Source organism: Pyxicephalus adspersus, chromosome 10, assembly GCF_032062135.1.
Source record: "Pyxicephalus adspersus chromosome 10, UCB_Pads_2.0, whole genome shotgun sequence".
NCBI classification, from domain to species: Eukaryota; Metazoa; Chordata; class Amphibia; order Anura; family Pyxicephalidae; genus Pyxicephalus; species Pyxicephalus adspersus.
Window position 1 is genome coordinate 52,075,813 of NC_092867.1, and position 25,907 is coordinate 52,101,719.

At 39.8% G+C, this 25,907-nt stretch overlaps 1 protein-coding gene across 3 annotated transcripts in view; it reads left to right on the forward strand.

The window, feature by feature from the left end:
- LOC140339590 (calcium-binding protein 2-like) overlaps positions 1-5,586 on the forward strand; it is a 41,252-nt gene extending 35,666 nt beyond the window's left edge. For 2 of the 3 annotated variants that reach the window (XM_072424354.1, XM_072424356.1), the window contains 3 exons: positions 172-281; positions 3,776-3,923; positions 4,698-5,586. In XM_072424354.1, coding sequence (XP_072280455.1) covers positions 172-281; positions 3,776-3,923; positions 4,698-4,723 — 284 coding nt within the window. In that variant the 3' untranslated portion in view covers positions 4,724-5,586. The remainder of the gene's footprint in view (positions 1-171; positions 282-3,775; positions 3,924-4,697) is intronic. The other variant, XM_072424355.1, reaches the window with a different exon arrangement.
- The last annotated feature ends 20,321 nt before the right edge of the window (positions 5,587-25,907 follow it).

The following is a 25,907-nucleotide window of genomic DNA, read 5'->3' on the forward strand; positions in this document are numbered from 1 at the left end:
TTATTGAGATCATTATTTCAAAAACTAGAGCCAATCTAGCAAAACCAATACCATATTTAGAATATGTACATCAAACATAACATAAAAAGACTTTAATCTGTTTGGCAAGAAAATGTTTGTTGACCAGTGTCATTACCACTAAATGTCCACTAATTGTTCTTCTGCTCTCAGCAGGGGGTAAAGTTGACTTTGAGGACTTTGTAGAGCTAATGGGGCCTAAACTTCTAGCAGAGACAGCCGATATGATTGGAGTAAAGGAGCTAAGAGATGCTTTTCGAGAGGTATGCTCAATACATATACTGTATTCTCCCCAGAATTTTTTTTAAGGTGGATGGGAAAAAACTGTTGACCCCTGTATTGTGCAGTAACCACCCAAAAACAGCCGCTGGTAACTGAAAAGTGCCTGCTTACCATCACGGGCCAGTGAATGCACTTTGTTTCTCCCATCTTAGTGCATGTCTATGAACTGTTATATGAAACTAAAATGAGGGTGTCACTGAGGGAGGATATCTAACCTAAAACATTATAAGGAGGCACAAGATGGTAGATGCGTGTGTCGGCATTAAATTTTACTAAGCTACACTAGACTAGGAACTCCACTTGTTCAGTGCACAAGTCATGCATACCTTTATGTAGAATACTGAGGTTTGTAAATTGCATTTCATTCTGGATTGTGTGCATGGGAGAAGTTTTAGTAGTTGAAAACCCAGCATTTACAATGAAGCTTGTTCTACCAAGCAAGTTCTTATTCCTTATTCTTCCAGTGAAATGACCTATAGAAACAAATCAGGATTAACTCTGCTAGGTTGCTGTGGATTACTATACTAAAAAATGTCCACAAAGAAATCTTAGCTGGTAAATAGTTCAAATTTGCTTTTAACTAGCCACAATTATTTTGGGTATTTGCAATACTGGCTGTCTAAGAAAAACAGCAATAATTCACCGAGAATGAAAAGCAGGCAGTAACTGCAACTTTCCCTAGATATACAATACAATTGTAATCTGACCAATTCTCTTACATAATGTATTGTGGTGTATCTTCATATGACTGGGCTGTCAATATTCCTGGTTATACTTGCTTTCATAAAGACAGAGTTGTTGATGGATTGTTGATGGAGCAAGTGATGAGGTTGAGACATTATGGGTGGAGTTGATGTGGGGTTGAATAACACACAAATAATGATGGAGTCTGCTAAAGGCCCCCCAATGCTAAGGAAGAAATAGAGAATCAACTACTAGCACAGATAGAAAAAGCTGCAAAGGCTTTAATAATGGGATATGTTAACTACCCTGACATTGACTGGAGCAAAGGCAATACAGGTACAGCAAAAGGGGAAATTTAGGAATTTAATACAAGATAATATTATGGTAAAGTTTATAGAAGCCCCAACTAGAAATGATACTCTGTTGGACCTATTTTTTTTCTCACAATGCAAAGCTTATGACTAATGTGCATATAAAAGAGAATCTGGGTAGCAGTGACCATAATATGATTTCATTTAATTTAAACAGGAAGCAAAAACAGGAAATATAAAAACATTCAATCCTAAGAGAGCGAATTTACTATTATCAAGGGCAGCTCTCTGTGACTTGGACTTGGAGCGAATATCGTCCTCAAAGAACACAGAACAGAAATGGGAATGTATCAAATCTGTTCTACACAAACACACTGAAAAATATATTCCAATAGGTAATTGGTTTAAGAGACTAAAATTAAACCCCAATGTGGCTCACAGCAAATGTTAAAAAAGCCATAAAAAAATAAGGATAGGGCATTCCAAAAATTTAAAAATGAAGGATCACTCAATCATTTATAAACTATAAAGAATATAACAAAATATGTATAAAAGAGATAAAGATAAAAGGTGCAAACTTCAAAATGAAAGACAGATTACAAAGCAAAATAAGGCAACCCCCCAAATTCTTTTAAATATATATTAATAGCAAAAAGATATGATCAGAGCATGTTGGTCAGTTAACCCCGCTAGCGGTATTCCCGAGTGTGACTAGGGGTGGATTTACCATGCAAAAAGTGCTATTCCTGGGACACTCGGGGTCGCTAAAAACTTTAAAAAACACTTACCTTGTTCTGTTGGCGTCCCCCAGCATCCTGCTGGTCCCTGCAGGTCCTCGGGACACGTCTTCGATCTTCAGCCAGCGACTGCAGAGGCGATCTCTGGGGTTTACCGGTGATGTTGGTGCATGCATTGGTGCTGGTGGGAGGAGCGATGGGAAATTCAAATAATTTTGTATTGGATTCAATACAAAATAGCTGTCCAATGCAAAGAAATCTTTATATAATATATATAATTATATATATAATAAACATGCTACTAAACAGTTATATTACATTTCACAATTTTTTTTTTTTTAAAGATTTTGTGTTTTTTTATTTAAAGTTTATTAATAAATGTAATAAATATTGGACATATTTCAGTGAGTTATACCTAAGAATTATAGGGCTACAATGTAAAATAAATTTCATGCAAAAAAATTTAACGCTTTTTGCGTGGAAATACGGACAGAATTAGAATGCTAGGGGGGTTAAAGGATGTCTCTGGGTTGGTAACTGGCGATAAAGAAAAGGCGGATTTACTCAACACTTTTTTTAGCTCTGTGTACACAAAGAAAAATGGAAGAGCTGAAGTACAAATTGCTAATAGCAATGTCACTCCCCTAAATGATATGATTGAGAAACATCTGGGGAAAATTAAGGTTGACAAAGCACCAGGACCTGATTACATCCACATGTCCTCAAAGAGCTGAGCTTGGTAAATTTAAATCCATTGTTTATAATTTTTAGAAACTCTTTAACCAGTGGCATGGTACCAATGGATTAGCGTAAGGCCAATGTGGTTCCTATCTTCAAAATGGATGCAAAGTCATTACCAAGTAACTACAAGTAAGTTTAACATCCATAGTTGGAAATGTCCGAAAGAGTTTAATAAAGAACCACATGGAGGAGTTTCTGCTAAAAAATAATATTATAAGTGTCAGCATGGACTCAAGAAAGACCGTAGAGTAGCAGTTGATATGGTATACTTGGACTTTGCTAAAGCATTGGACACAGTACCCCAAAGATGGTTAATATGTAAGTTAGGGTCAACAGGCTTAAAAAAAGAGTGCAGAGAAAGGCAACTAAACTAATAAAAGGAATATAGTAGCTCAGCTATGAGGAGAGATTAGCTGAACTGAATCTATTTTTCCTTTATGATCACCCAATATAAATATATAAATGGTCCATATAGAGAACTTTCTTCCCAACTATTAACTTTAGGATTGTTACAAAGAACAAGAGAGCTCTCTTTGCATCTGGAGGAAAAGAAATTTAAGCTCCGGATAAGGGAGGGATTCTTCACTGTAAGATCTGTGAAAATGTGGAATAGGCTTCCTCAGGAAGTATTTTCAGAAACTACTTTAGATTATTATAGAAGCACACAATATAACTGGGTATTAAAACTTTAAAATAAAGATAACAGTGACCGTTGATCCAGAAAACATCTGATTGCTTTTTGGAATTAAGAGGGAATTTTTTTCCCCTGTTGGAGCAAATTGTACCAGGGTTTTTTTTTTTTGCCTTCTTCTGGAACAACTATGTTCATAGGGTTTTATGGAGTCTATTTATATGGGGTTTTATATCTGGAGATTGTTTATTTCCATGTGGTTAAACTTAATGGACTTTTTTCAACCTGACTTATTATAGGAACCCTACACACTATAAAGTCCTTTACCATATTATTCTTTCTCTTCTATTTTTTTTTCCACACACTTTTAGTTTGACTCAAATGGTGATGGGCGGATCAGTACACGAGAACTGCGAGAAGCCATGAAAAAACTCTTGGGTCAACAACTTGGTCCTCGAGAAGTTGATGAGATCCTGAGAGATGTGGATGTAAATGGGGATGGGCTTGTAGATTTTGAAGGTACATTAAATAAAAACTTTATTTCTTAAGCTTTGTTTCTTCAGGAGTCTGAAAGAATAAGTGTTTGTGTTATCCACAGCATCCAATCAGATTTCTACAATTGTTTTTACAGTAGACTACAAATGATAATACAATTCTTTAAATGCTAAGAGCTAAGGCAGAGTCTGAAATACCAGCATTGTAAAGTCCCAGCGCACACCTATCCCTTTCTACTCCACTGTATCACCAGACCCTGCAAAATCACTAGTAAATGTTCAATTACAAGAAATAGAGTTAACTCCAACAGTGTAAGCAGTTATCGGGACTGGCAGCTGATCAATCAGAAACCAAGTTTTGAGTTGTCAGGAAACTTGGAGGGAGATCACATGTGTTCCATACCCAGAAGTATTTTTGTAGGTTAAGGCAATGGTGAGGTGAGAGGACACATGGAACAAACACCTTAAGGTGCACAATGGTGTCTCACATTCATGCTTAACTTAAAATCATGTAGAACGTTTTCTTTGGGGTCATTTCATACCTGTGTAGGGCTCACTGATTTGCATGAAATTATCATCCTAAAGTTAAAATGATTGATTCTAGGGACTGTGTAAAGCTAAAAAGTTCAACTTCATCACTTCCGACTAATGCTGAGGAAACATATTGAAAAATACATAAATTAACATAAAAAAACAAAAAAAAAAAGATACTGTGATTTTGCCTAAATATTTTTCTTTATGATATTACCTTCCAGTGCTTTTTTTCTATATGACATTAAAGTGATCCTTTGTCTTGTAGAGTTTGTACGAATGATGTCTCGCTAAAGAAATGAAGAAGAAATAATGGTGTGAAGAGTCTTACAAAAGCCTGAATCTTTCTTTCCTATTTTACTTTCAAAACAGTACACAATCCTAATAAATGGACATTTGTCTAAAGACATTTGTATTATTTTTGCATCACTAAGTATACATGATACAGGGAAACAGAGTGGTGTCATTTTTCTGGAGCCAGGATAATGATATGGTACAAGAATAATGCAATAATATCAGTCTGCTAACTTTTTACCAAACCAATGCCATGATACCTATATTAACACACTAATAGAGACTCCAAAATTATACAATAATACAAAACAAAAAAGGCTCCAGTGAAAATTTGGCTATGATAGGAAGCTGGAACTGTTTTGGATTCTGTAGCCTGGCCAGAAAGAATTAAACTTGGCTTCCTGGTCACCACTTCAATGCTTCACTTGGCTAACCAAACTGCAAGACTTTTTGTTCCTGTTTTAACACGGTTCACCCCACGTGTGCTGGGCTGCTTTGGTCAACACAGTCCCGAAGCATTGATAACTAGGCAAAAATCAGTTTTCCCTATTTTCCCAGTTAAGACCTGCATTGCTGTGATCTGAATATAGAATAGATAGAATATAGAATATGAGGCTTTTTGCCTTGAATTTGCAAACAATACTGATCTTAGCAGTGCACGTAATTTACAGTATTCATGTTTTATTAAACCCACAGTGATCAATAATTCTAACACTGCATAAAATATACTTGTAACCATTCAGGTGTGACAGTAAAGACATCTGAAATGCTATGGATTAATAATCACTCACACAAAGTATGTGAGACTATTGAGTCACATGGCAAAATGTATGCTTCTGCTGGGGTTGTTCATGGATCATGCCCAAGACACGGATAAGGGCCCTGATTTATGAAAGCTCTCCAAGGCTGAAGAGAATACACTTTCAAAAGTGAAGCAGGGTGATCCAGCAAACCTGGAATGGATCTGGTCCAGGATTCAAAACATTTGCTAACAAATAGCGAATTATTTTTTAAATCCATTCCATGTTTTCTGGACCACCAAGCTTCACTTCTGAAAGTGTATTCTCCCCAGCCTTTGAGAGCTTTCATAAATCAGGCCCAAGCTGTCACTTTTTTTTTCAATTCCAGGATTCTAAGGAGGTTGTTTACTTTCACTGGGTCTGCTGCAGGCCCTTGCACCAGATACCCCAAGACTAGGGTCATCTACTGTATATGTCCACCGTATACACCTGTGATTTTAACATTAAACAGTTGTACCCTAATGCCCAAGATCTGTGCTCTCTTGCTTTGTGGTTGTTTCAATATTTTTAAAGCACTTCTTTCCTGTTTTAGTGTATGGATCTATTTGTACCAAGATATATAGACAATTATGATGAACTAACTAGCATGAAACTATTGGGAGTTGTCTTTAACTTATTCAACTTTTTATCCTAATTTGAGTTTTAATTGTCCAAGTCTGTGATATGTTTTTGTAAAACAATTTCCTGATTTTGCTTTGGACTACATTTCTTCAAATTAACTTCCCTTGCGGTATTACCAAGTGTGGCTCGGGGTTAATTTTCAGTATCAAAAGCAGTAACCCCAAGCCCGAGGGGTGTAATTGCTAAGGAGTATAAAAGCTTCCCTGGTCCCCACATGCCACTCCAGCAGTGTCCAGCATCTGCTTCCCCTGCCGATGCCCGCCCTGGCGATGCCCATCCGGCATCTGCTTCCCCAGCGTGTGAACATTAGGGACACAAGGCCAGGAGACGCAGATGCTGGCCCTGCCATGCGAGCGTGCGGCTGGGGGGCGGGACCAGGTGGGAAATTTTAAATAATAAGTATTTTTAATTGTACCGCTTTGACATTTAAAAATTCTCATTATTCAGTTAAAGATTGGTTACACTTTTTTACTATACGGTGCATATAACCTTTTAGACCCATTACCAAAAAATTCTTGTAGTTTTTCACTGGTCCGACCTGTCCGATCCGTCTGCAGCATATATGAACTTTTTATAAAGAACACAACAGAAATGGGAATATTTCAAGTCTGTGCTACACAAGCACACTGAAAAATATACTCCAATGGGTAAGGGTAATAGGTTTAGGAGACTGAAATGAAAACCTATGTGGTTCAAAACTGATGTTAAAAAAAGCCATAAAGAACAAGAAAAGGGCATTCCAAAATTATAAAAATGAAGGAATACCTTCATCATTTTTAAACTATAAAGATTATACCAAAATATGTAAAAAGGAGATAAAATGTGCAAAATCTCACAATAAAAGACAGATTGCAAGGAAAAGTAAAAGTAAGGCAACCCCCCCCCCCCCCCAATTTTTTTAAAATATATCCATAACAAAAAGATCAGATCTGAGCATGTAGGCTCCTTAAAGGATGTCTCTGGGTTGGTAACTGGGTATAAAAAAAAAGGTGGATTTACTGAACACTTTTTTTTAGCTCTGTGTACACAAAGGAAAATGGCAGAGTTCAAGTCCAAATTCATAATAGCAATGTCACAGCCTTACATGAGACACAATGGCTCAAAATTGATATAACTAAGAAACAGTTGGGTAAAATTAAGGTTGACAAAGTACCAGGACCCGATAGATACATCCACCTCTCCTCAAAGAGCTGAGCTCAGTTATTTTAAATGAATCTTTAAATGAATGGATAACTGGCTTATAGACTGCATTCAGAGAGTAGTGAATAATGATTTAAGTATACTCTGAATGGTCTAAGGTTATTAGTGGTGTACCCCAGGCTTCAGTGTTGGGACCTTTTTCCGTTTAACATCATTATAAATGATACAGATTTTCTGATTAAAAATACAATTTCTGTGTTTGCTACTTGGTCTAATACATGTGTCCTATACTAAATCAACTGTGCTAAATCCAAATCTGAAGTCTGAGTCTGCCTAGGACATTATGATCTTAAAGTTAATTAGGTATATAGACGTGATTAGCTACATTCTCGTTCCGCAGTTACTATGTAATCTCTATACACAACTAACTTTTGCCTATAAGTTCCATGACATTACAAAAACGTAGTTTTAGGTTGCAACAAAACCTTGTTCAACACACATGTACACTTAAGAAGTGTTTCAGGCTCATTTTGCATTTGTGGCTCTCCGCTGTCTCCTGTTGCAGAAGCCATCATGTTGGGGTTGCACCGTCCTTGATATCTTGTTTCCATAACAGAAATGTCCTAGTGGAACCTCTCCCCTTGTTCATCACTCACATCACCCAAATTTTGTGGGAAGAAATCCAGATGGGAATGTAAGAAATTAATTTTAAGTGACATTCGGCAGCCAAGTTGATAGTATGCTGTTAGCATATTGGTAGCATGGTTCAGACCACATCTGGGATATGCAGTCAAGTTTTGGGCACCAGTTCTCAAAAAGAACATTGTGGAATTGGAGTGAGTGCAGGGAAGAGCAACTAAACTAATAAAAGGAATGGAGGACCACAGCTATGAGGAGAGATTAACTGAACTGAATCTACCGTATTCTCCCTTGAGTAGAGACGTTTAAAGTGGGATATGATCATCCCTATATAAATGGTCCATATAGAGAACTCTCTTCCCAATTATTCACTTTGAGATCCTTACAAAGAACAAAAGGGGAATCTTTGCATCTGGAGGAAAAGAAGTTTAAGCCCTGGATAAGGAAGGGATTCTTCACTGTAAGGTCTGTAAAATGTGGAATAGGCTCCCACAGGAAGTACTTTCAGCAACTACTATAGATTGCTTTAACCTCCCTGGTGGTAACCACGAGTGTGGCTCGGGGTGAACATTCAGTACCAAAAGCAATAACCCCGAGCCACACTCAGGGTGGAATTGTCAGGGAGAATAAAAGTCCTCCAGAGGTGTCCAGCATCTTCTTCCCCTGGCGATGCTGGCTGGGCATCTGTGTAACCTGGCGATGCCCATCAGGCATCTGCTTCCCCAGAGTGTGAACGTTAGGGACGTGAGGCCAGGGGAAGCAAATGCCAGCCAGGCATCTGCTCGCGAGTGTGACTGGGAGGCCGGACCATGCGGCTGGGAGGCGGGACCAGGCAGGAAATTTAAAATACTAAGTATTTTCAAATGTACTGCTTTTACATTTAAAAATACTTAGTATTCATAGCGACAGGGAGGTTAAGAATATAACTGGGTATTAAGCCTTTAAAGATAGCAGTTACCAATGATCCAGGGAACTTCCGATTGTCGCATGGAATCAGGAAAGAATTTTTTTCCCTCGTTGAAACAAATTGTACCAGGGTTTTTTTGCCTTCCTCTGGACCAACTATGTCTATAGGGATTAATATCTGGGATATGATTATTTCCCTAGAGGTTGAAACTGATGGACTTATATCTCTTTTCAACTTGACCTACTATGTAACTATCTTCCCTTCAATGTTTATAGTCAGTCAGATTGCACAGGATACCATAGACAAGCAGATAAAAATTGCACATAAGGTGCAGGCAGATGAAGGAGGTCAGTTCAGCAGCGATGTTAGTTGTTATAAAGAGTGACGTAAGTAGAGGATGAAGATGGGGATGATGATGTTGATGTTATTCCCTGGATTCATTTTCAAAGCACTTATAATTTGGCACTTGAAATTGGGCAGCTGACCCAGACTGATGTTTACATAGAAGTGCTTTGGGCCCCGACTATGGACGGACTGATGGGAGTAACAAGGAATGTTGGCAGTTGAACCTGGTTAGGGGATGGGATTGGCAGGGAATAAAAATCAATTAGCATTAAACTGGGACAAATGGGTAGTGAACAGATAGTGCTATGGCCAGATTCAAATTTGTGCAATAGGTTCATATAAAATGCACAGCATACCATAGATAATCAGATGAAAATTGCACACAGAATGGAAATGGCAGTCAGATTGTAGATGGAAAGATAAATGCAGATTAGGTGCAGGCAGATGAAGGAGGTCAGTTCAGCAGTGATGTTAGTTGATATGAAGAGTGATGTAAGTAGAGGACAAAGATGATGATGTTGATGTTATTCCCTGGATTAATTCTCAAAGCACTTATAATTGGGCATGTAACCGTGGTCCCATGTGACATAGCCTAATGTTTAAATAGAATTACTTTGGGCCCTGACTTTGGATGGACTGACATACATTGAGGCTATGCACAACTCAAGAGCATTTTAGAATATGAGCCAATGAGCAGGTAGTTCCTGGCTACAATTCTTCCCTGCCATTGGCTGATAGACTTTTTATAGTGCTCCCAGGACACTATATACCTGTTGTAGTCTTTAGCTTTGCTGACCTACTGAAGGTGGTTTTAGCTGTTGCTTTCCAAGATTAGAGGGAGTTTTTTTTTTCTTTGTCAATTGAGAGCGGAACCAGGTTCTGTCTTCTGGGCCTTGGGTTACTTTTCCATGGATACCTGCGGTGTAACAATGGCACGAAGGGATCTCAAGAGGACTCTATGGCTAACTTTGGGGTCAGATTCCAAAATTGTTGGGTTAAAGAAGGTTGTGGATATGATATTGAAGAAAATAATATGGATATTGGAAGGTGAGCAATATCTATGCAATCCAAGATTTTCTTGCTGAATGTCAGTACAATATTTTTTCTTTTTGAGGAAAGGCTAGTAACGAAGCAATATGGTCTGTTGCTTGTTCAATTAAAAATAAAGGGGGTTGTTAGGTAATAACAAGATTTCACTAATTGAACACCAAGTAATTATCCCTGGCCAGTGTATTGCCGGTATCTTTGAGTATGCAAATGTAAACTTTAGAGTAATGTATATGTATATGCTCCTGTAAATAAGAAAGAAAGAATTGATTTTTTCCTGGGTATTAAACTTCACTTGCATGGTAGGATCTCATCCCTTTTTTTAGTTTTGGAGAATGTGGATGAATTATGTTTTTTCACAAAAACTGCTTGTACAGATCATAATGCAACTTGGGCAACATTTATTATTGGTTCTAGGCTGTCCTTTGGAAAGGATGTTTTGAAACTTAACACTGTTATTGAAAAACAGAATAATTCAGGAGTTTAAAAAACTATTTCCCCATTTTGGAAGTAAGAAATCCAACTTTATGGATAATCTTAAATGGGTGGATTGGGCTAAGAGTTTTAGATTCTCCTTCCAGGAGTGAGAGGAGGGAGGGAGGCCCAAAGTAAAATGGAGGTGGATAACCAAATTGGTAAAAGACTGGCATCATTATATAGACTTTAGGAGGTGAGTTTCACTGTGGAGAAGGATAGAGGATGTTAAAAATGAGATTAGAGACAAATTACAATAGAGGGGCCGGGGTATAATCTTCAGGTCCAAAGTGAGGTACTATGAAGAAGAAGATGTGGAAAGTTTATTTTCCAGTTTTCTGGGTATGTCCCTCAAAGTCTTCAGAAAATTGATGAATATTGTAATGTTTTGAAAGGTTTATTCAGTAGACTGGCAAAGCAGGAGCCCACAGTTAAACCAGTGCAGGGTTCTACCAAGGCAAATCCAGAGTATAAATCCAAGGTCATACAGGGGCGATCAATCCACCAGACAAGGTACCCAGGGAGTAGGCACAAGCAGAGTCGGGGTCACGGGTAAAAGGTCAGTCCAAGCAGCATACAATTGATAGGTCAGGAACAGGCAATGGTCAACAACAGTAAATCAAGCAAAATGCACACCAGCAACAGATCAGCCAAGTTAAAGACTACAACAGGCACAGATCACTGGGAACAGCGAGGCTATAAAGCCCCAGCAGCCAATGGCAGTGCAGGACTGAGATCAGGAGCTACTCTGCTCATTAGTCCAAATCCCTATCAGCTGCACACAGTCTCAGAGCATGGGATGCCATGAGACCATTCACAGCCAAAAGGAATTTTGGGATGCTGCAGAGCAGAGGACTGACAGCTATTTGCCCTATCTCTCCTGCTGCTGCAAGCAACGCAGATGGAGAATAAACAGAGAGTGCTGTCCTACGTTGGCCAACAGCATGGGATCTCCTAACAGATAAATGTCTCCTAACACATGCTACTCAATGTTGATTATGAAATTGCAGCTGATTTAGTGGCAAATAGGCTAAGACCTGTGATTGAGCAGGTGGTGGGTCCATGGCAGACATGTGGTTCGAGGCAGAAGGATATCTGATAACTTTAATTCTCCCCTTGGATATTGTGATCTATGTTAAGCTAAACAACTCTCCTCTAGCTCTGGAATCAATTGATTTGTTGAAAGCTTTTAATAGTGTCTCACATGTTTATGTTAAAGGCCTTTAAAAGCATGGGAACCTCAGAATTTCTGTTGAAATTCTGTTGGGTTTCTATTTGCATATAAAGAGCAAAGTCTTGGTTAACGGCCAAGTGAGTAAGCCATTCCTGGCCAAATGTAGGGGAACAGGGGTGCCCCATTTCCACTATTGCCTTTTTTTGCATTATTGAACCTTTTTTAAGGAACATACAAAAGGATAAGATGTGCAAGGGATTTCAGATCCCAGGAGGTAAAGACACTCCAGTAAAGACCATGCTTTACATGGATGACCTTGTGTTGCTGATTTCTTCCCAGTGAGTTAGACCGATTTACCCTACAAGCTAGAATTTTTGGAGCGTTTCTCAAATGAAAATAAATTGGGAGAAAATGCAATCTGCAATTTAGGTAAGTCTCTGCTCATCCAAAATGCCTGCTTGAAACCTCCGGATTCAATAAAAGGTTCTTGGACTCAAGTTCAATAAAGGAGCACAATGTAATGAAAATTTTGACTGAATTTTTGGAAAAATCCAAAGGAAACTGGACTATCATTTTGACACTAATCTTGTACCTTAGAGTGGTCCTTCCTCCTAGAAAGTGCTAGGTGATAAAAGTGAACAAAGTGCTGTTCAGTTTCCAATAGGGATCAGGAGAGAATTGATTTGGGGTGGTTTGCATTTAGAACTTCTAAACATTATGCAGAATTAAAACAGATCTCAGGTCAGTATAATTTGGAAAGCCTAGGCAGTGATGCTGGTGACAAACTGAACTGAAAATTCAATGGTAAATGTCAGAAGACAAAATAATTTGTGAAGGAGAGAACGTTTTTTTTAAAACGTAGACATTTGACAGTTTCTGAGGAAAGCCTGTCGTGAAGTGGGATCAGTACAACACCTTTATTTGGGATTTTTTTTTGCAAAGTTTGAGTTTTTTACTGCCATGTTGTGGCCAGAATGCCAACCCCACCTTACAACAATGGCTATGATACCACCTTTGGTCTGGTTATATCAATTGGCTTGGCTTTTGACTTTTACAGGTCTCAAAAAATTATAGATCAATCCGCCACATTTTGAGGAAACCCCTAGCAGATTCCAAAGAAACCTTGTTTAAGAATGGCTGATCTAGGGTATAGAATAACCAATCAGCTATCCAAAAAAAAAAATTAGCAAAAATCAGTTGCTGTGAGCGATGTTCTGCCGAATTTCTTTCTCCAGCAATCAGGAGGCAACAGCCTCAAGCTATGTACATATGCTGGACAATTGTTGCCAGATATGAACGATTGTGATGGTCTTGGGTGAAAATCTAGCTACATACTGCAGTCTCTCAATGTTGTTTAATGATTTGAGTGCAGATGACCACCATCATTCTGTATGAGGGATAGATTTGGTTAGGATCTCTTATTGCTCATCCTCCCTTCTCCTAGGACTAATCAGTGATTTGTTCTACTGTTGCTCAAAGGTAACAACTTGTTGATTGTTCCTAGTGGAATATGTTATTATAAAATGTTTGCCTTAGAGCTGGCCTAGTTGCCAACCCTAGGTAATATACAATAAAGAAATACAGGAAAGAAGGATTTTTTAGGCAACGTGAGGTTGTATTAATGATCAATTCTCATAATAAATAACAGAAAATATTCAATAGTGTTGTTTATGAGTGACTAGAGAAACAGTCGAGGTCAGTCAAGAGTAGAATAGTATACAGACTTACATATTCCTTGAAGAAATGATGTGTGAAAATTTAGAAGCATAAAAGGGAAGCAGTGACCCGAGCAATTTTTGAATTAAGGTCTAAAACATGGGGGTAGAAGGCTTAAAGAATTCACCCAATGGGATGACCTATAGTGGGGTAAGTATATATCATGAACATGTGGTAATTAGCTATCAAACCATTAAGTATGTATGAGTAAATATTACTCCTAATAAGATTGGATCAATTGTGAATATTATTTTATAAATATAGTGTAACTCTATATATGGGTTGGGGATATTTCTAATAGATATAAAAAAAATCTATGATATAGTGCTTATACTTTAACCATTAAAGGTATAGTTAAAGATGTTGCCGAATATTGAGACATAGCCCCTGATTCATCATTGAAATCCGCGATCGCTGGAAGCGCGATAATACGCGCGACCCGCGATCGCGGATTACCGCGGTCCGGGACTCGAGTGCGCGTGTACACTCGCATCCTGAATCTGCCGGCCGGATTTCTGCCATGCGCAATAGGGGTCGCGAATCTGCCAATTAAGGCAATTACATTTCAGCTGCGCAACGATTCCGGATCGCTAATACGAATGCGCGACCGATAATCCGATTTTGCTTGATGAATCAGGGGCATATAGTAAAGTGTCAGAGCCAGGTGACGTATGTAATACTACAATGTTACTGAGGTGATACTGTTGGTTAAAACAAAGGCTTCTAAGTGGATTTTAGGAAATTGTATATATATAGTAATAATATTGATGTCGAGCTGGTGTCAATAAATGATATAATATTAGAAACATATATCCACCTGAATTGGTTCACAATATGCTGACTATGGAATATTGATTGGTTATATACAATGAGATATATGGTTTGTTAATTAGTGTAAAATAAGGTATAGCATTTTGTAAGTGTAGCCCTGTTATTGGGGGGTCATGTATATGACCCTCACAAACCAGGCTATGGCGCTAACCTGTAGATAACAGAGAGGATCCCGGGCCTTCGCTATGTGGAAGAGTGAGTATACTAATAAAGTTGGCAGTGCCTCCACCGAGGACATGGTCTCTGTTAGCAGAGGGGCTCCCTTCCTGGGACATTACCCAGAAATAATAACAGTAATATAAAACAGCACCTGAGGAACCACTACAACCAGCAAACATTAACCATTGCAACTAAATGAACACACAGGTTGGAGTATTTGTAAGCTTTATATCTCAAAACTGTAAAAACAATATTTAAACTCCATAAACATTAATGAGTACACATAGCAACAGTCCTGAGGAGAATTGTCCACAGATATGCCCGAGTATATATACAGTCTATAACCACAAATACCTCCAGTTATAATCCGTGTCAGGATGAGTTGCAGAGGCCTCTGGAGTCGATTGTAGCAAAGATGTCCTGATGAGATGATCCTGAAAACAGCTGCAAGGAGATCCTCCAACTGACAATTGGGCTGTGTATGCTGTGATCCTGGATTGCAGGGATACTGGCAAAGCCTCTGGCGTTCAGGAGCAATCTATCTGCACTACCACTTAGACCCAAGCAATCACACTAATCTGCCAATGCAACGGGACCTCTGCTACCTATGGGCCATCGGATGCTTAACCTATGCTAGCTGTAACTAGACAGAGGGTACAGATCAGCAAAGATAACTGAAAGGGCAGAGCCAATATATATTTGTGTATGTAGCTGAAACACTGACAGTAGGGGTTTCCCAAAGTGATCTCTGATAACAGATATCACATATACCCATTATTACAGAGGGTAATGATAAAAAACTGCTGCGCACATGTTCTCATCTGCACTTCCTGCATTTTCTTATATATCCTGGTGGTTTCTAAGGTCACTATCAGGGGCAGGAAACACTTCAACAACTTTATTTGCATTTTACAAAGTTACAACTCAGCTAACAGATAGAAAAAGACAGTCCACTACACACTCCCCCTGGTGAAATCTTTACGTCCTGGCAAAGATACATAACATTTATAATCAACTTTTGTCCAAAGTAACAACGTCGTCCTCTACCTCCATTACAATGGCTTGCAGTGAAACAATAATGCATTACTAACAATATGTGCCAGGATAAGCAAAGACTGGTAGTATATTAACCAAATTAGAAACTGCCCCTACCCAACCATGGTATATTGGGGCTGACTGATGAACCTGGGATCACCCAAAGTATCATACGTTAGAAAAGGTGGGGGATGCCTAACTCTCTCCACCCTGTGCACCACTCTCTGAGGTAATCCCATGTTTTCAGGCACTGAACTAGGACTAATATTCATGGGAAGGGATGGCATTGGGTGTGTTAGAGGACTGTGCGTCTGACTGGGTGTACTCACTGACGTAAGCATAAACTCTGGAGATTTAGGATTCAATTGGTTCCTTGGGGAAGACATGGTTGGGCTACAACTTTCAGGAACTACAACCACTCTCATTGGTATCAGGGAGGTCAGGTGAAACATCACCCCGAGGCTGAAGCAGTTCACGCTGTGGAGTGTCATTTGAAACACCTTCATCTCTGACTTGGGGAATAGGCAACAGGTGATTGCTGTGTCAACCTTCTGGTCCCTTAATTTTGTATACTGGAATCTCAGGTAATTTTTCTACCACTGTAAAATGTCCTTTCGCCATCTGTCAGCCAGTTTATGCTTTCCAGAGGCTCCAAGATTTTGTAGAAGAACTCCTGGGTCACCTGGGTTCAAGTCACAGAATCTAACACGAAGATCATATCGTCTTTTGTTTCCCTCATTTATCTTGGCTGCATTCTCTTTAGCTAAGCGGTAAGCAGACTTGAGGGTATCTTTCACCCTGTCAGTAGAAACTCCTAACAAAAGGTCAATAGGTAATTGGGGTTCTCTTCCAAACATCAAAAAGTAAGGGGAAGATCCTGTACTCTCATGTCTTGTATTGTTGTAAGCATGGACCATGGCTTCAACCTTATGGCTCCAGGCACGCTTATCATCAACTTGTAATCTACCCAACATGTCCAGTAATGTCCTGTTAAATCTTTCAGGAAGAGAATCGCCTTCAGGGTGGTAAGGTGTGGTTTGGCTTTTATGGATGTTCAGCAGCTGAAGTAACTCCTTAATCAGCATGCTTTCAAAGTCTCTCTCTTGATATAAATGCACCCGATGGGGTAGGCCATAATAGAATAAATACTTTTCCCAGAGTAGTTTCGCAACTATAACTATCTTTTAATCTTTAGTAGTGTTCTTGTTCCAATTCAGGTCGTCGTAATGTTTGACGCAAATATGGCCGTTCGAATTCGGGTCGACCCGACCCGAATTTTGTTGGATTCGAAGCCCCCAATTCGTCCCTCCCACAGTGCATAGGGACCTCCCCCATAATGCCTAGGGCCCTTCAATAACAACAGGGATGCTCTCCTCTATGTTTGTTGCTGATTGGCTGCCTGTCACTGCATGCCACACAGGCAGATATTGGCCTATATAAGGCCAGGGCGTGCCTGCATTTACCACTCCTGGCAGAGATTTGCTAGCATCACAACCTTTCTGTGCTGCTTGGCTTGCTTTGTCAAAGTAAAAAAAAATGCTTCACTGCTTCACTGATAGATAGACAGACAGATAGATAGATAGATAGATAGATAGATAGATAGATAGATAGTCAGTCAGTGTGTTACATACACACAGCCAGAGGCAGGGTACCCTCCCTGACTGCGTGCACAGTATCACACTTGTACTGAGAGACAGACACACAGACGCAGTGTATACTGCAGTATATAGTTTGTATATTGTGCTGCATTTTACAAGCGTAACCACTGAAGAAAAGTGCTGGATACAACACACACAGCGCACACCATTTTTGGTGTCAACCCCCCCACCCCCAATAAACAAAAACACTTACGGTACAAATTTACACTTTGTGAAGCATATTAGCTCCAAAGTATTTTGCAGGGTGTCAAGCACATAAAACTTATTACCAAACCTTGAATAAGAGGTAGTAGAGTACATGACTCAGCCTGGGTCAAGTGATTGTACCCCCTCTTCAGTCCCAGACACAGTCCTCACAGGTGTCCCAAACAGTCCATGATACACTGTTCCTCCTAGTTCTTCATCATCGGCTGGAAAGTCTTGTGTACAGCAGTATGTAGGGGAGTCCCTTCAAGACTTCAAGACATTCCTTCAAGATGCTCAGTTGTTTCAGTCATCTGATGAAGAAAGTCAGTTCACAGGCTTTCCCCCCACTTACTTTTCACCCGAACACTCTGAGCCAGACGAGCCAATTCAAACTGGCTCCAAAAGGCCGCTACTTCTTTTTCGCACATACAGGGAAACTATCTCTTCTGATGATGATGATGTCCTTGATCCGACATGGGGTGAACAAGGAGATCATCATAGGTAGGAAGAAGAAGAGGAGGAGGAGAGACAGACACACAGACGCAGTGTATACTGCAGTATATAGTTTGTATATTGTGCTGGTACCCCTGCCTATAGAAAATCGTTCTGAGCGGTAGCCCATATATTGTATAAATGCCTTAGGGGAGTCATACAGTGAGGAAACCCATTTACAAAAGTTCTCTACAAAGCCCCATTTGTTTAATTATGATATTAGATTTGGCCATAACACTGAGTCAAATGCTTTACTTATATCCAAACTCGGTAAAAATGTCTTATTTTGTTCAGCTTGTTGACTTAAATGCAATATCCTCTGTGTACTATCTCCCGCTTGTCGTCCGGGTATAAAACCCATTTGGTCAGCCGACACTAAGTCACCCAAACTATCTTCCAAACAGGATGACAGAATTGTCGCCAAAATCTTTGCATCCAGATTTAGAAGAGAAATCAGAATATAATCATTCAGCCTATAATTATGAATTAACCAATTCATCGCGTCAGTAGAGGGTTTTGGTAACATACAAATGGCTGCTTCCAACATGCTCGAATCAAGGGCTTCCCCTTTCAAAATCCCAATAAATGTCTCCACCAGGTAAGGTCCCAGTTTTTGCTGGTATTTTTTTTAATATACTGCCGTAAACCCATCAGGTCCTGGTGTCCTATTGGGTTTAAGATCCCCAATAGCATTAATCACTTCCAACAAAGTAACGGGGGCTTCCATAATTTCTATTCTATTAGCGGTAATTTTTGGAAGATTTATAAACTGAAAGAATGTTTCCATAGCTCTCTTATCAAAAGAATGAGGAGTTTGGTACAGTTTTTGTAGATGTTCAGAAAATTCCTGTAATATATGCATTGGATTACTAGTGGGACCAATCCCATTTACCCTCAGTCTAAAGGTGTTTGGGCATCTTTCCGAGTACCTCAGCCTATTTGCCAATAATGTATGCCTTTTTTTCCTATATCTACAAAATGTCCTATTTGACCATCTCAACGTTTTCTCAGCAATAGATGCTGTGCAAAGATTCATTTGTTTACGGACTTCCTTCGTCGTCTTATACTCTTATTTAATGAAGCTTTGTACTGTGTTTTCAGCTTTTCATATTTAGATTCTAACTCCATTACTTTTGCCCTACATTTCTTTTTTATCTGTGAGGCTATCTGTATGAGTCGTCCCCTTACCACCGTCTTATGCGCCGCCCATAGCACAACCGGTGATGTCAATGGTTGTTGGTTTAAAGAAAAATATTCAACCAAAATCCCTTGTACTTTTTCATCCACCTCAGGGTTACTGAGCAAAGAGTCATTAAGTGACCATCTAAACGTTTCAGGCTTAGGAAAAAGGGAAGACAATGTAGCCCAAACTGTGTCATGGTCTGACCATGAAATCGCCAAAATATCACAAGATAAAACCAACGGCAATGCTTTTTGATGTATTAAAATATGGTCTATATGGGTAAATAGTTGGTGAGGCTACTCCATTTCTTTGAGATGTAGTTCCCTCCACATATCTGACAACATTTCAGATCTCACCAAATCCAGCAATTTGTTTGATAATATATTATCCCCGGATACAACAGAATCCATAGATATTTTTTCCTTGTCCATACTTGGTATAAGTGGAACATTGGTGTCACCTCACATCATCAAATAGCCTTGCACATTTTTGCACACCATAACCATCAGCTTTTCAAAAAAAGGCAATTCATTCTCATTAGGAGCATAGTAAGACACCAATGTCACCTTAGCGTCATTTAATGTTCCAACCAATATCAAGTATCGACCATCTTCATCCACCACCTTTTTTTCCAATTGAAATGACACTGTTTTCCTAAAGCCAATAAGCATCCCTCTTCGCCTTACTGCTGCATTAGCTTTGAAAACAGTTGCGTAGGCCGCATGAAAATATTTTGGGCAGGAGGGAGTAGAGAAGTGTATCTCTTGTAAACATATTACATCTGCTTTACGTGTGTGAAAATAACAGAAGGCTTGTGACCTTTTAACTAGGGAGTTAAGACCTTGTACATTAAGAGAGAATATTGAAATGACCATTTCTATATTTTTTCCAAGCAATTCGTATGCACCCTTTTCCTGTCACAAACATTTGTACAATGTGCTTTACACCGATCTGCCTTACACCGGAAACAAAAAGGGATACAGACTAAGACAGGGATGATACCGGACAGACAAAACACTAAACATTATGCATAATATATACACCCAGGGTATGCTGAGTGGAGACCTGCTCTCACACCTCATCCTCCCTTTCTGATAATACAAAAATGCAATATAAACAAGAGAAGACAGAATTTTTCCTGTTGCCCCGAAAATGTTGTCAGGCTTATCCCCTAGTTAAGTGGCGTGGGATGTCCCTGGCAACTTACAAAGGAGCGCAGTGACTTCTACACCAGGACCAAAGCAAATTAATAAATATTAGATACCATCAAGCAATTCTCTAAGTATTTAACTAGTTGTTTATAGAAAATTATGCTCCTAGCACATACATATTTAGTATCCCGAATAGGCTAATAGATTTATATCCAGATTTATCAGAACATTATACCCATTAGAAAAGGGGCCTTTATACATTATTGACCAACATTATTTCCATAACCCCTAGGTAGAGCAGGAAGAAAAAAAAAGAGAGAGCAAAAATAAATTAAATATTCAAATATTGCTCTGAGAAAGTCTCAAGCATTTAAGTGGATCTGTGACCTTACACTCCTTAGTCCTCTTTTGCTGGTGTATTTCAGATATTCCTGATATTGGAGGATTAGGATTTTCCACATGGCCTGGTTTCTCATATTGATCACAGGCATAAAGTCCCATTTCCTGAAACTGATTTCTGGCCTCCTCTAATGAAGAGATAGCTTGTAACTTGCCCCCATATGTAAATAACAGTTTAAAAGGGAAGCCCCATCTTTAAGGGATCTGCTGATTCAGTAGGATCTGAAGAAATGGTTTCATCTCTCTGCGACACAGTATCGTTGCTGGAGCCATAAAGTCCATAAAAAGCTGGTAATTATGACCTTGAAAGGTGAGGGGTTCCTTCTTTCTGGCTGCCTTCATTATCGCATCTTTGACATGAGGGTAGTGCAACTTAACCACGATGTCCCTTGGTGGACCATCAGCTTTTGGTTTTACTAATGTGTGATGTACACAATCCAATTCTAGCTTTTCCACTGCTATCTCAGGACATATTTCACAAAAAATGGCAGTCACTGTTGTATTGAGATCGATTTCTGGTAAGCCACGTATGCCAAGGTTAGAGCAGCACGCCCTTTTCTCATGATCCTCCATTTTATGATGTAAAAGCTGTACCTCCTGTTTCAAATACTCAATATCCTCTTCATGCCCTTCTAGGACAGTGGTAACATCATCTACTCGCCCCTTGTAAAGTGCTCTGTAATTTTCTTAGTAGTACTCTTCAATGCTGTATATAACATTAACTGAAATTTTTCCAAAAGGCTTTCTGAATCTGAAGGCTGGGATTGTACAACTGGTGTTGAAGGCAGGCTCCCTGTTTACATCTGTTTAACTAGAGCACTCGCTCTTTTCCTGAGAATGGAGGAATCCGCCATCTTGGCTTTCCTGCATGCTGAGGCTGTCTGTGTTAACACACGCTGCTGCCGGCTCTTAACGTGAGTCGGCATCTGAGGTTCTCCAACCGCAAGCCTCCCTCTGTATTGCTCCTTGCTCAGGAAGCCTCCTGATGCCAGAACCACTGCCTGATGTGCACGCTTCAGCCCTCTTTGTCCCGGTGTAGAGTGGAGCCGGCTCAGGACCCTAACATCCGCCTGCTTTGCGCATGTGCTGCCATCAAAGTACACATCTAGTACCTTCTCACACCTAGGACACGGAATTCCACCTTTTACATGCTGCAGCTGCTGAACAACAGAAAGCGGTGGTGAAAAAAAAAAAAAAAAGAAAGAAGAAAGAAAAAGCAAGAAAGAAAGAAAGAAAAAAGAAAGCGGTGGTGGATTACGTGGCAGAGTCTGTTCGTTTCAGACATATACCTACACTACCTTGTGCACTGTATTGTCACCTTTTGAAAAGGGGACCAGGATAATCAGCAGGGATCAGGCCTGTGTCAGTGACACCATCCCCATCATATGCCTGCTGGAACAGATGATGGTGGATCTCGGAACATGACACAGAGCGGATGCTGCATAAAGAGATGACGTTTCAAACATCATCTCGGACATGCGTGACTACTAGGCATAGTGCACCACAAAGAGGAGGAGGTGTAAGAGGATGAGGAGGACATTGCAGGCATAGGAGAAAGGGGAGAAGGGGCAGGGGAGGATATTGAGGGTACATGGCATCCATCCACCCAAACACAAGGCGCATGTTCGGTGGATAGCAAGACAAAGCGGAGGAGGAGGACGACCCTGTGCTGCTGTTCGACCCACAGGAGTGTGGGTCCAGAATGTTCTCAGCTGTGGGAACTTTGAGCCACATGACAGCCTTTATGCAGGAGTGCAAAGCCAAAGATCCACGCATACAACACATAAAAACAAAGACTGACGACTATTGGATTGCTACATTACTGGATCCACGTTACAAGCCTGAGATACAACAACTGATTTTGGCCCAATACAGGAGACCTAAAATGCAGCACTACCAAGAAGTGCTTGTAAGGGGAGCCAAACCACTACCTTAAGCGGCATGGGTGGCAGCAACAGTAGGGGTCATCCAAGCCAAACTATGCAGGCTTTTTTTCAGCAGAAGCAAGCCGCCAGTCGTTCAGCAATTGCTAATGACACTCAGCAGCGCTAATCAGTCATGGTGCAGGAATACCTGACCTCTACATGGGACATCTGCAACCTGCAAAGCCAGGACCCACTGGGCTACTGGGCATCCAAGCTTGAGCAGTGGCCAGAGCTGGTAGAACATGCCATACAGATCCTTACCTGCCCAGCCGCAAGTGTGTTATCTGAAAGAGCATTCAGTGCAGCTGGGGGCGTAGTGAGTGACAAGCAGATTGGGCTCTCCACAGAAAATGTCGACCGAATCACTTTTATTAAAATGGATAAGGCTTAGGTCGGCAATGACTTCAACATCCCCTCTGCAGGGTGAACTGATTAGTCGTCAACTGCTGCACTGCCTGCTGACACCTTGATAGGAAGGTCGCTTTCACAGCCTTCGGCATCTCCTTCTACTCCTCCGCCTCGTGGCCCTCAACCTCTACTCTGTCTCTGAGGCCTATAACTTGCAATGTAGCTTTGTAACTGGCTAATTTTTTTTGTACGGAGCACTTCCCTCAGGGCCCTCTGCCTCTACTTTGAGGCCTATATCACTTGTAACGGAGCTGTGATTCATAATTAAATATTTGTATTTTTTGTAGAGAAATACAGAAATGTTTCTGTCCTTTCGGATAGATAGCAAGTGGTATCAGAATTAAATATCTGTGTTTCTTTTGCAGAAATACAGAATTTTTTCTGACTTTTGTGACAGATCGTAAAAGGTATCAGAATTAAAGAACTGTATTATTTGGAGAGAAATACAGAAATTTTCTGCATTTTTTGATAGATAGCAAGTTGGATCAGAATGAAATATCTGTATTTTTTATAGATAAATACAAAAATGTTTCTGTTTTTTGTGAAAGATTGCAAGAGGTATCATAATTAAAAATCTGTATTTTTTGGGAAGAAATACAGAAGATTTTATGGCTTTTTTGATAGATGGCAAGTGGGATCAGAATGAAATATCTGTATTTTTTTTACAGAAATACAGACATGTTTCTGGATTTTTTAATAGATAGCAAGTGGTATCAGAATGAAATATCTGTATTTTTTTTTACAGAAATACAGACTTTTTTCTGGGTTTTTTGATAGTTAGCAAGTGGTATCAGAATGAAATATTTGTATTTTTTTAGAGAAATACAACATTTTTTCTGGCTTTTTTGATAGATAGCAAGTGGGATCAGAATGAAATATCTGTATTTTTTTTACAGAAATACAGACATGTTTCTGGATTTTTTAATAGATAGCAAGTGGTATCAGAATGAAATATCTGTATTTTTTTTTTACAGAAATACAGACTTTTTTCTGGGTTTTTTGATAGATAGCAAGTGGTATCAGAATGAAATATCTGTATTTTTTTTTTTAGACAAATACAGAATTTTTTTCTGGCTTTTTTGATAGCAAGTAGGATCAGAATGAAATATCTGTAATTTTTGGAGAGAAATACAGAAATGTTTATGGCTATTTTGAGAGATAGCAAGTGGGATAGTAATGAAATAACTGTATTTTTTTTAAAGAAATACAGACATTTTTCTGTTTTTGTGATAGTTTGCAAGAGGTATCAGAATTAAATATCTGTATTTTTATTTACAGAAATAAAGAAAATTTTATTGGATTTTTGGATGAATACTAAGTGCTATCAGAATGAAATCTATCTCTAGTATCTATCCCAAACCCATAAAAATTTTGGTATTTCTCTAAAAAAAATACAGATATTTTATTCTGATCTCACTTTGCTATATATCCCCAAAGCCATAAAATGTATTTTTCTCCAAACAATACAGATATTTAAATCTGATCGCACTTGGTATCTATCCAAAAGACCATAAAAAAACTCTATATTTCTCTCAAAAAATACAGATATTTTATTCTGATCCCACTTTGCAATATATCCCCAAAGCCATAAAAATGTATGTATTTCTCTCCAAACAGATCTTCAACTCTGATAGCACTTGGTATCTATCCTAAAACCCCTAAAAATATTTAACTGATATTTACCTGTGATAGCACTTGCTAGATATCCACAAATGTAAAAAAAATTCTGTATTTCCCTGGTGATTCCGCCAAGCCCGTTCCCTTTTATGTGGTTTCACTAGATAGTAGATATGGACAGTGTAAATTTCATTCATCCATTCATGTCTCCAATAGCTACAGCTTCTAAACTGTCCATAGAGGTGATGGCCTCAACCTCTAATGCAGTCCTTGCTCCGTCACAGGGCCCACCACCTCCTCCTCCTGGTGTTACTGCTGCTGCCTTGATGCTGCCACCTACCCAGTACCCAACTGTAGATGCCAGACACTAATGCCCTCCACACTTTGTCTCAAAGCCCACTGCCTCCTCCTCCTGCTGTAACTGATGCTGCCTGCCTAGTACCCAACTCTAGATTCAAGATACTAATGCCGTCCATGCTCCATCTCACAGCCCACCGCCTCCTCCTCCTGCTGTAACTGATGCTGCTGCCTGCCCAGTACCCAGCTTTACATGCCATTTACAAATGCTGTCCACACTCTGTCTCAGGGTTCATCACCTCTTCCTCCTGCTGTTATAGCTGCCGCCTGCCCAGTACCCAGCTGTAGATGCCAGTTAACATTGCTGTTTATGCCGCACTTTACAAAGTTACAGCTTTAGAAAAGTTACAGCAGATAACAAAAGGCAGTCCCCTACACAGCAACGTCTCCAGTAGCTACAGCTTCTACACTGTCCATGTAGGTGAGGGCCTCAATTTTTAATGCCGTCCTTGATCCATCTCTAGGCTTACCTCCTTCTCCTCATGCTGTTACTGCTGCTGCCTGCCCAGTACCCAGCTCTAGATGGCAGTTAACAATGCGGTCCACACTCCGTCTCAGGGCCTGCTGCCCCCTCCTCATGCTGTTACTGCTGCCACCTGCCCACTGCCCAGTACCCAGCTCTAGATGCCAGACTAGACTCATACTCAACAGGGTCTTCTTTTCCCACTGATTCCGCCAAGCCCATTCTCTTTCATGTGGTTTTGCTACATAGTAGGTAGGGATAGATTGGAATCTCGTTCATCCATGCTTGTCTCCAAAAGCTACAGCTTCTACACTGTCCATACAGGTGATGGCCTCAACCTCTAATGCCGTTTTTGCTCTGTCTCTAGACCCACTGCCTCCTCCTCATGCTGTTACTGCTGCCGCCTGCCCAGTACCCAGCTCTGGATGCCAGTTACCAATGCTATCCATGATCCATC